The sequence below is a fragment of the Dasypus novemcinctus genome, chromosome 3 (assembly GCF_030445035.2).
Source record: "Dasypus novemcinctus isolate mDasNov1 chromosome 3, mDasNov1.1.hap2, whole genome shotgun sequence".
Lineage (NCBI taxonomy): Eukaryota > Metazoa > Chordata > Mammalia > Cingulata > Dasypodidae > Dasypus > Dasypus novemcinctus.
In genome coordinates, this window is record NC_080675.1 from 125,277,398 (window position 1) to 125,289,742 (window position 12,345).

The 12,345-nt window shown below is 37.2% G+C and overlaps 1 protein-coding gene across 5 annotated transcripts in view; it reads right to left on the reverse strand.

The window, feature by feature from the left end:
• Positions 1-12,345, reverse strand: part of MYO5A (myosin VA) — a 243,947-nt gene that overhangs the window by 63,436 nt on the left and 168,166 nt on the right. For all 5 annotated transcript variants that reach the window (XM_058294223.2, XM_058294222.2, XM_058294221.2 and 2 more), the window contains 3 exons: positions 10,631-10,724; positions 7,350-7,495; positions 3,019-3,132 (listed from right to left, as the gene is read on the reverse strand). In XM_058294223.2, coding sequence (XP_058150206.1) covers positions 3,019-3,132; positions 7,350-7,495; positions 10,631-10,724 — 354 coding nt within the window. The remainder of the gene's footprint in view (positions 1-3,018; positions 3,133-7,349; positions 7,496-10,630; positions 10,725-12,345) is intronic.

The following is a 12,345-nucleotide window of genomic DNA, read 5'->3' on the forward strand; positions in this document are numbered from 1 at the left end:
TGAAGATTAAATGAGTTAATATGAGTGAAGCTCTGACCACAGTACCTAGCAGGTAGTAAGAACTCAATAAATGTGAGTTGTTATTAAAATGATTATATTTTTAAGACTTTTCTTAACCAATTACAATGAAATAATTAGATGATTAGGATGGGTTTGCATTTTAAACAAGTTAAAGAAAATGTGTATACTCAAAGAAGACAATGCTTGTGATACTGGTAGGATAAAAACATCATAACTGACAATTTTAAGAAGGTTATCATAAAGAGGTAAAGCAAATTCATTCAAGGCAAGGCAAAACTAGGAAAAATTCATGGCTGCTACAAGGACCATGTCACAGTGACTAAAACATATTCATAAAAGACAAACATTAAACAAATAGTTTTCAACAAAGATGGTAGTCATCATGCACAAAGATAAAATAGCACCTGTGAAGCCTCATTTAACAGAAAAATCAGTTGCTTTAGGGAAACATTTTCCTTCAAAATGAACAGAATAAGATGGCAGAAACTCTTCATTCCTAAGTAAAACTTAGACAAGAAAGGAAAAGAAGCATTTGATTTCTTCAGTTGTTCTGCCAGAAGCAGTCTATTTCTGACTTGGCTGTTTTTTCTGAGTATAAGAAATAGAAAAGCTATTTCTGAATTATCTATTACTGAAACTAATAGCATATTTGAAGAGAAAATCTGAGAATTGTCTTGGGAACAATCTAACTTAAAGTCACTGTAGTTTTGGAGTTCTAGCAATAAATCATTTTAGATTCTTACTATATAACACAAAACATAAAAACTGAACTATTTTCCAGGCAATTTTGTGGAAGAAAATTATATTGGTAACAACTGGTACAAAAACAGAGGCAGCAATTTTGCTAACCTCTTGTGCATTGGTTTTTATGCTATACAAGCATAAAGGGCTTACATTTCTTTTCTTTTTTTTTTTTTTTTGTAATTTACTTAAGTGTGAAATAAATTCCTGATAGGTTATAATCTTTGTACATGGAGTATGTTATTGTATAAAAGTGAATTACATGTCACTGCAAAGACAGATACAGATCATTATATATCCTGCCATAACCTATAGAATTGAATGGGAGAGACTGTAAACTACAATGTAAACTATGTATAATCCATGGTTAGTGGCAATGCTCTGAGTGTGTTCATCAATTTCAATGAATGTATCACACTAATAAAAGAAGTTGTTTATGTGGGGAAGGGTGGGAGGTGTGGGGAGTGGGGCATATGGGAATCCCTTATTTTTTTTGTATAACATTTTGTGTAATCTAAGTATCTTTTTAAAAATATTAAAAATATTTTTTGGGGTCATTTTTTTCCTCTCCCCTCCCCCCCCCCCCCGTTGTCTTGCTCTCTGTGTCCATTTGCTGTGTGTTCTTCTGTGACCACTTCTATTCTTATCAGCAGCACCACAAATCTGTGTGTTTTTTTGTTGCGTCATCTTGTATCAGCTCTCCATGTGGGTGGCACCATTCTTGGGCAGGATGCACTTTCTTTCACACTGGGCGGCTCTCCTTACGGGGCGCACTCCTTGTGCGTGGGGCTCCCCTATGCGGGGGACACCCCTGCATGGCAGGGCACTCCTTGCACTCATCATTGCTGTGCATGGGCCAGTTCCACACGGGTCAAGGAGGCCCGGGGTTTGAACTGCGGACTACCCATGTGGTAGGCAGACGCCCTATCCATTGAGCCAAGTCCACTTCCCTATATATATTTTAAAAAGTGGATTACAAAAGGGAAAATATGGCTATCAAAATTACATTAAGAATTGGCTGCACTGGACTGCAGGAGAAGACGGGGGTCTCCACAGACAAATTACAAAACAATATATAGCCTGTAAGTAGAATGCGGACCTACCCAGAAGGTCCTCCATCAGTTTGATTTATAACAAAAATAATATGAATGGAATAAATAATTCCAGTGGAATGGTGATGCATGGAGCATATCAGTGTTAGCAAAGTGGCAAAATTCATATTGCATTTAAGTTGTACTTCAAGAGCTAAGACGTCTAATGATGTCCAAAGAAAATATGAAACTGCCACAACCCACAGAAGGACAAACATACAACCATTAATTTTAGTGAATCTCAAACTTGTGTTTAATTGACAACCTTCTACCCATGTTAATGTCTTGATTAAGTATTACAGCATAAAATGCCCACACATTAAGTAAAAGAATTCCAGCTGGTAAACATGTCCCAGAGATTTTTAAGAATATATTTAATATATGTACATGCATTATGTTTTTAGGTAATGGGAAGAAAAATGCATCACAACTCTTTTTTCCCTTATCAAGGCACTGTCATTTAAACATTAACCTGAAATACTCAAAGTAGAATTCAGGTTTACAAGAAATGGCAAGAAGTGTCAGATTACTGTGGAAGAGCATATGTGTCTGAAAACTAATTTCAAGAAGGAAAAACATGGATGGCATGCTTTATCCACTTGTTTAGTGAAAAAGCTGTAGTTTAAATTGTTTCAAGTAGGAGGTACAATGAATATTGTTGCAAATTATATTCATTTTTGAAGTAGTGTGGGTGCTGACTACTAGTAGTATCAAAAATATGTCCAGGATTGTTTATTTATAATAATTTTTTAAAAAGCTGAGTAGAGGTGTAGATGATTTCTGTTAAAAGCCATTCCTGTGTGTTACATGTAGTTACAGTCTTTGTTTAATAAATCATGCGTTTAAGTGAAATGAACAAAAAGGAAATAGGTGTATAGATATGTGATTTTGAGATTAAAGTTAGTCTTAAAATGTAAATAAAATGTGGAAAGTATCAAAAATTACATTAAAAATTAAAATTAAAATGTGTATTGACAAAAAATATCTGAAATAAATATGTGGGTACATAGCTAATGCAGCACCTCTAAGTCATTTATGAAGAATGAGAGACTGATAACGGATGTTGTATTTATGGACAACTGGGGTCCTCTCTGCCATGGAAACATAGCCTGTGAACAATAGCATGGTCACAACCTAGTTTTAGTGACAGGTGTTTAAAATATACCTCTGTCCTTGAAGGAATGTCTTCAGTTTCAGCAATTTCAGAGGTAAAGGGGTATTCGGATTCATTGCTGCTGTGGGTGGAATCTGTTCTCTTGTGTCCAGGCTTAGGGACATTCTGCAAGGAATATAAACCAGGCATAATTAACACAAGATAATTGAACTGGGTATATTTAAGACAATGTCCACCTTGATGTGCTCTAAACCCCACTTACTTTTTATACTAATGCTAATATGGTCTGTGCCATGTTGTTCTGACCCAACTTTTATAAGAGGATGACTTCTGTATTTCTCAAAGAAAGAGAAGGAAGCACCAACATGGCCTAACAGGGAGAACAGCCACAAACTCAAATGCCAAGTGAAAATTACCTGTAGCTATTAGCAAAGCCCCTTTTGGGTTTTTTAAGTTGTAACTGGCCAGGTATGACGCCTCAGCATCCAAACACTGACTTTTGTGTTGCAATCAAATAAAACTTACAAAAAAAGCATAAAATGTATTTAATGACATACATAATCATTTTACTGCACTGTAATTGGGCATAAAAGGTAAAAAAAAAAATTGAAGGAGTTTACATAGGTGACTTTAATTTCTGTCACTTTTATGCATGAAGTTAAGTCCCTGTAGTCAGCAGTGGAAAGAATGGGCAGTGCAGCAGAGGTAAGAAAACCGACTTAAGAATCCTTTGAAGATCTCTGGGTCATTAACTCAGGGAGTCCAGGTAACAATTTCATGACATGTAGTACCTATGAAATTAGTATTCAGAAAGTTCGTGAGGAATAGAAGAGGAAAACAACTGCTGTCCCTTCCCTCCTGTAGGAAAAGGAGTTAGAGGGAAACTTGAAGGAATAAGGAATAACAAAGCTGGGTTTTGTTTCCTTCACTCCTATAGTGCCCTCAGCAGAAGACGCAGGGAGCTTCTGGGACTTGGATCCCACAAAAGCTGCAGAAAGGAGCTCAGAAAGGCCTCTGAGGGCTTTCTGATTTTCCAGGCTCCTTTAGTCCCTCCCACAGCGTCAGGGAAAGAGTTGGAAGTCACAAAGCTTCTTTGCCTTTTTCCTTCCATCATGCAGGAAGAGGGTGGACTCATCTGTGTGGCCAAAGGGAAGCCAGTCAGCATCCAATGACAGTTAACAGTCTCCCAGGTCAGCCCAACTTTTACTCAAATGCTCAGGGAAAACTGAAGAATACCAGAACCTCTGAAACTATCCAAAACCTGGTATGCATGCTAAGGGGAAAATCCCCACTCATAAAGTAAAGTGCACTCAGATTTATTCTTGAGTTTACATACATAGGCACCTTCACTTAAAGTTCCTAGCCTAAGCCCACAGTTGTATGGGATGGCATTTCTTTAATAAACTGATTGTGGCATTAAGAAAACCAGGTAGGTCCATAAAATACTAGGACAAAGATTTTTTTAAGAGTTTAATAAAGTCAGTTGAGGACCCTCCTTTCCCAGGTGTATCTATTATTAAACAACGAATACCTTAAGGGATGAATAGAAGCAATACTGCAGCATTTGCTATTTAATGTAACCTTTTGGATGCAGGCAGTTTTTAAGTGCTCAGGATCTGAAGCAAGAGAGAGCTGGGTAGGAATCCCACACAGTCATTTACATGTCCCTTATCTGACTTCTCCAAGCCTCAAGTCTCTTCACCAAGAAAAAAGAGGGTAATAGTATTTTCTACCTCATAGAGTTCATGTGAGATTAAATAAGACAATACAAGTAAAAAGCTTAGCAAACTACCTGGCATATAACAAGCATTCACTTAACGTTGACTGTTGCTGCTCTAACTGTTAGAGGCCTGCAGTAATTCTCCAACAACTTCCTAGTTGATGGCCTTTCTTTTCCCCGTGTTCCTCTGTTCATGTGCTACTGAATTATTAGGATTTACATTTGACTGGATCATGTTCTCCTCAAGATCTACATCTAACTCCTCTTTTTCTTATCTGTTATTTCTTCTACAATTACTTCTTTTCCTGAATCTGTTTCATTCCCTTTGCCAAGACCAATGACCCCATTGTTGACATGCTTGATTCCCTCCTTATCCTGCAATTAATTTATCTTCAAATAATTCACAAGCCCGGACTCACTTACCTCATTATCCTTTCTTTGTTGGTTAGAAACTCCTTAACCTGAGATCAGTCTCTCACTGCCTCTGCACTTATATTCCCTGGGCAATTAAACACTCTAGGAGAAAAATCCTCCAACATTGCTTGGTTCCAGGGTCAACCACTCTAGACCCCGGCAATTGGTGACACTATTAATTCCCTATCATTTTTTGGTCTACTATCACATAGATTACGGAAAGCCCATGAGCAACCTGTCAATTCCCATCCCTAAAGTTTCCTCCTTTCATTTGAGGAATCTATCTACTACCAAATGCTTCATTAATTTAGGATTGTGATAATGAGAGCTCCCTTTGCAGTCTTTGCAGCATCAATGAAATATTAGCCAAGTTCCCATGCTAGCTGCAAAGTTCAATGGAATCATTAAAATAGGATATTGCTATTCATATTTCAGTTGGTCATAAAGTCACAGTTTTTTATTCTCTGCCCAAAGACAAGTTGTGTCTAAAGCTAAGTGATGAGACCTAATGAAGAACCAAATGGGAAGAAAGCAACCTCTGATCTTCCTTCCTCTGCTATTTTCCTTTTCCTTTCCCTGGACCATTTTGGGATGTAATAAAAATGACAGTCATGAGCCACAGGCTCATGGAGAAGGCGGTGGACTGAGAAATAAGAAATCAAACTACCCTTACAGCTTGGTTACATCTCCACCCCCTCAACCCCCCCTTCCCTCAGCACTGATGGGAACGAATACAAAGTAGGCAGAGACTGATTAGCAGGAAGGGGTAGCAGTGTTAAAGAGCTGGAGGATGACCTGTATTGGCAGGTCCTTTCAGCTAGCTACCTCACTGACTGTGGGGACCCAGGACCTCACAGATGTTTCTGGAATGGGCTCAGAGACTGATATACAAGTGGCACATGCTTCCTTCACTCTATTTATTTTCTGGAATTCACAAGGCACATACTATTAAAGAATACAAGAAATTCTATAGAAAAAAAATCGGTTTAACTCTGTTTAACTCAGTTGATTCCCATATTTATTTAACTTTGGAGTCATTTATTTTCCCAACCCACTTAAATCCCAAGAAACCTCGGAAATACCCTGTGGTATACAAAGTTTTATTCTAACCTTAACTGAAGCACAGAATAACCACAAATGTTGGTGAGGCCATCTAGTAAATAGAGTACATAAAAAATGCACCCAAGAATGGAATTCTGGGGAACATGAATGTTGAAAGACAGAAATAGAACTCCGCAGAGAAATCTAAGAATGAGAAAATGTGAGCTAGGAGAGGTTTCAACAGGGCCAAATACAGTGCACAGATCAAGGAGAACAAAGACTAATGAGGGTCCCTTAGATCTGTCAGTTATAAGGATGATGGTGATGCACTCCTACTTGTAATTTCTCTCTCACATATAAATTAGGGCAGAGTAGCAAGGAGGTTTGAAATAATGATCAACCCGAAGGCTTATATTAGCTGCTCAACCTCTTTGAGTCTAGGTTTTCTTATCTGCAAGGGGACAAATTTATTTCATTTCCTTGCATTTCCATGTTACATAACTTCTCTTTGCTTTGATTTTTAAAATGCCTCTCACATTTTAAAAAATTTTATCAGGAGATCTAGATAGAATCAAAATTTGAAGCAGATACTCTACCCATAGTATCAAATTATCCTGCTTTTTATAAGATATTTCAGAGCATTGCTGGCTATTTTTACCTTTAAAGTCGATACTTTTAGGGAACAAGAGACAAGGGAACTCTTTGTTTCCTGAGAGCAGGGCAAGCAGAACAGGAAGGGTGAAAGAATAATTAAAAGTACAAAAGGTACATTGGCAAATGCAGAAGAGTCCTTGAAATGATAATTAAATTTTTTTACAAATAGAGGTTGAACTTCCTTTTTATAGAAATATATCTTTGAAGTTATATAAAAACTAGCAGAGCAAAGGCTCAATTAAATAAATATTTGTTCTATATGCAAATCTGGCATTGTCATTCAATGCATAAAACCAAATCCAAATGTACTGACTTTATTCTATCCTATAGTTTAGTCTTTAAAGCATTTGAATTTAAGTACTTATGAATGAAAATATATGCTTTCTGGAACCTGCTTTAAAATAATCCATTGGATGTGAGGGCTGGGAGGTTTTTGGACTTGGGTGATGGACACATGGAGTACATGGGGGTTCATTCTACTATTCTATCTGCTTTTGTATACGTTTAAAGTTTTCAAGAGAAACAAAGAAGCAAAAGTATTTTGACTTATCACCATTAGCATTATCTCTTCCTTGAGGTCATCATATCGTTCTTCTAGGCGACTGAACTCATTCAGAAGGTTCTGATATCTCAACCTTTCATCGTTAAGATCAAGTTCCAGTTGTTTTGTTTCTTCTATGAGCTTCTTCTCCATTGTCTCTGAAAGAAAGAAGAGGGAAATGCATACCAAAGATGGTTCCATAGAATGCAAGAAGTGCAAATGTGTATACTTACTTTCAGTTCCTCTACTTGTGTTTTTTACTTATGACTATGGTCTATGAAGAATATTTTTGTGAATGTAGGAAAAGAAAAAACATCATGACAAAAAAGTGAAGTAATTTATTAATAAGAACTCTCATCTCTTGAGTTCTTCTGTATAACTTGGCCTTAGTAGGTGTTCTAATTCTCATTCCAAAAATGGGAATTATTCTGCTTCTTTCCTGGTATAAGATATTTCAGGGCATTTCTGGACATTTGTACTGTAAGATCATCTTGGAGGTTGATATTTCTAGTAAGAAAGAGAAATAGGGGACTCTTTGCTTCTTTTTAAAAAAATTTTTTTTTTAAAGAAGCTTTAGATTACATAAATGTTACAATGAAAATATAGGGGGAGACAAGGCGCACAAGGAGGGTTAAGGAAGCTTAAAGAAGTCACACAGCTGCAATCAGAACTCAGGTTTATCTGTCTTCAAGAGTCACTATACTATTGTGCCACTAGTTCATACATTGGTTACAGCATATGACTGATAAACTTCCACATTGTTTGGCAACTGAACTATATTTTTTATTCCAATAATATCCTGTTTCAGGTTATTTATAAAAATGCGTTGTCCAAATTAGTGGACAAAGAGAACTAAAGTTTCTTAAGTCTCTGATGGAATGGTGATTTCTCTGCAGGCCTAGATGTCAGACTCTGTAGAGTCTCTGCTCTTTCTCTAAAAAGTATCTCTGGTTCTAGTTTATAATTTTCCAGCACCCTAAGTTCCCTGCTATCCTCTTACTTCCGTTTCTAATCAGATAAAATCCCCAGGCCTGGTCATGTGTGTTGTTTACTTCTTTGGCCATCTCTCATGTGCTGTTACTCAGGTGTTTACTCATTTCACTCTGCCATCTCTATTGACAGAGGCTTGAATTTGGCTAGGACATGGTCTGGAGATTACAGATTAGTTTCTGACTGCAAATAACACAAAGCAAAGAAGTCTCAAATTTTGGTTATATGTTTTAACTCAATGAGCTAACCAATCACATTTACCAATATTAAGTTTTCTACCCTATGCTACATTTTACCCTTATGTGTTGTGGCTTAATTTTATTTAATTTGCCCTGCCTGCTTCTACTGTTTCACCATTTCTTTCTCCATAAAGTCCATGAAGGCAAGTGTTACAGCTATCTCGCTACAAGTGTTTCCCTGGTGCCCATCTCAGTGGTTGCCTAAAGTAAGGCTTAAATAATTTGTAAATGAATGAAAGAATTTTTTCTCTGTAAAATTCTCTAAACTGCCTTTTATTCTCACCAGTTTGCTGAAGACTACTCCAAGGCTACCAACCAATTTTCCCTAGATAAATCCATTGTTATTCCTTGTTCTTATCGTTCAATTTCAAATAACATTTTATGTTTTCCTAGTTGTATTCTCATCATTCTGGATCCTTCCATCACATTCTGCATGCTAGCAGCCTTCTTTCCATGGCTTCAGAGACTAGTTTTTTCCTTCCCCTCTGGCTAGTTCTCTTTGCCCTATCTATTATTTACAGTCATTATGACAGGCTTAATTCCAGATTTTCTTCTCTTTACTTTATCCCCTTTCATTTGGGAGAGGGGCACAGTGTGGAGAAAAACATGGAGGGCTCTCTTACCACCATAGTTTTAATGAGTATCTTTGGCTCATTTCTTATTCTCTAATCTTTGATCTTGAATTGCTTTCAAAACCCCTCTATCTTGAGGCCCTAGCTGACACTCAAAACTTACACTCTACAACTGATTTCATTAATTTGCCTCATAAATAGGAACATTTTATTCTCAATTTCCTCATTACTATCATTGTTATTATCATTGTTTTGATACCTCATCTCAAAACATTTGAACATTTTATATTCCTTTTTTGAATACCACATCTAAAATGATAATAATCTGTTGATCCTTTTCATATAATATGTCCTCATTCCAACACATCTCTTCTCTTCCATTTCTACCACCAATTACTACAGTTCATATCTCCTTGTACCACGTTTGTGTATAGGTAGACTCCTTGTAAATTATCTCCATACTAATTTGTCCCACAAGCAGCAAACAGAATAAATTCTATTTGCCCATATCTAATCAGTTTTCTATTAAAAAATTTATAATGTTTTTCAGTTTGGTGGCAAAGAGTGGTTATTTTGGGAGTATAACATCCATTAGCTTAGCAATAAATAAATAAAAAGAATATACACAGGTATACATATAATATGCATATACTTATTAGCTCAAGAATTATTCCTAAATTAATAGCAACCCTTCAAGCCATGACTGATAAATCATACACGCAGAACAAATTAACTTTTTAAAAAAATTACATACAATATTGCTGAACATGAGTTCATATTTGTACATAGACAGACCAGCTCTACATGTATACTAATTCAAACAGAATAATTAGAACTCTTGTCTCTCGGAACTTTGTCAATTTACTGATGGTAACCGTTTAGTTTACATTATCAATTTTTAAAAGTATTTAAACTCTAAGCAAAGTTGTAACTTATTAAAAAAATTGCAAATTCCAGCATCCAGGTGGAATCTGAGCCTCCTCTTGACATAAAGGTGCAATGGACACAACCAATCCAGTGTCCACATAGAAGAGGTGGCATTGGATTGGGAAAAGTGGACATAATGGACATAATGGGGAAAGGCAGGAAGAGATGAGAGGTGGAGGCATCTTCGGGACATGGAGCTGCCCTGGATGGTGCTTCAGAGGTAATCACCGGACATTGTAAATCCTCACAGGGCCTACATGATGGAATAGAGGAGAGTATGGGCCATGATGTGAACCAATGTATATGAGGTGCAGAGGTGCCCAAAGATGTACTTACCAAATCCAATGGATGTGTCATGACGATGGGAACGAGTGTTGTTGGGGGGGGGAGAGGGGGGGTGGGGGGGTGGGGTTGAATGGGACCTCACATATATATTTTTAATGTAATATTATTACAAAGTCAATAAAAAATTAAAAAATTATAAAAAAAAAAAAAAATTGCAATTGATGAAACTTTGGGGTGCAGTTGGTTGGACTGCAGTAGGTTGGGCCCACATGAACCTTACCTGTCATTTCCTTAGCCTGTTCCACAATAAGGTGGTTGAGGGTTTCTTTTTCCTGCTTCAGCAAAGTGTTTTCTTCTTTCAGATTTGATACCAGCTATAAAATGAAATAATAAATGAGATGGCTGCAACAGACAGAAGCCCAGTTACTGGGTGTAAAGACCACATAGTAGTTGCTTCTTGCTTCCACTATCCCTGTGTCTCATTTCTTTGCCCAGTTATATCTAGTGCTCCTTCAAACTTGGCTCAAACATTACCTCCTCCAGAGAGCCTACCTAGAAACTTCCTCCAATTAGACATCTCTCCCCTGGACTACCACAGGTTTCTGTGTATGCTTCTTTATAGCCCTTATAAATGATTTACTATTCTGTTCTTCCTAAAAGACAAATTCCTGGAGAACAAGGATGGCTGATGTTATTTTATTTTGTACCTTGAGCTTCTAGCAAATTGCCTAATACCTCATAAGCATTTGTTCTCCAAGCAATGATATTGCCTTCTCAGCTCACACCCTAACACAAAGCTCAGGTGTACCAATGATTCAAAGGAAGAGGTTACGGGAGCCGATGTGACTCAGTGGTTGAGTACTGGCTTCCCACATACAAGGTCTTGGGTTCAAACCCGTGCCCCAGTACCTCAAAACAAACAAACAGAAAAAAAAACAAAAACAAAGGGAGAGGTTATGAAGGTTAGGAAGGATGTGAAGGGATTTTTAATTCTGGAAATTCACTGAAGACCTTTAATGCTCTTTACTATCTGTCTTGGGAAAGAGAATTTCCCTTTCATTTCCTTTTAACAGTTTCGCAAGATGGAAAACTAGTCTTTTTGTTCCTTGTTCAAGTAAGCATTGACCTTTAACTTTCTGGTTACTAGTTGGCAAAGGATTCTCAGGAAGCAAAAATCAAAATGAAAGGTAACTTTGCAAGGTACATAATTTACTTAGTTCATCTTTGGAATAAAATGTGTACTTTTGTTGGTGAAATTGGAATTCCTTTATCTAAATAAGGAATCCCTAAAGCAATAACTTTATTAACAAAGAGAAAGCTGATAGCCAAACCTCTCATCATGCAAGGGCTTCAGAGACAGGGAAAAGAGCTCTGTGACTAAGGATCCCTGTCCACCAGGAACAGTAGATAACAATAACATGCCACAGCAGCAGTTGGTCCAAAGGTGACCATTCTGATGGTTCCAGTCTCTTCCCTCCATACTGATACGGTCTTAACATCCACTCTCAGGAGAAAGGCCCGAGTTCTCTGTGGGCTCTTGAGAGAAGATGCTCTTTGTCAGTGGTATGCCAGCTATCACTCCTAGAGTTTGGGTATGTGGGTTTTTAAAACTTTCCAGCATTCTGACACATACTTCTGATTAAGACCATTGCTCTAGTGTAACTTCTGGGCTCCTTGAACTAGCTGGCTGAAAGTGTCATTTTTCCAAAATAAAGTTGGCTATTATACTGAAATTTTCTCATTCCTCCCCTATCACTACACTCCATCCAAAAGAATTAACAATGGTACCTATAGCTATCCCTCTGAAAACTAAACAATAATGAAATGAAAAGAAAGGAGAACTCTCACTCTGCTCATGTATACTAGTCTATAAAACTAGAACAGCAAGAACTTGGCTTTGAAAAGTAAGGGGGATGTTCCAACTAAGCTTAAATATGATATAAGTTCCAGAAGAATCTGGGAAGCTTCCATGGACTCAGGAAATAAAGAAAAAGA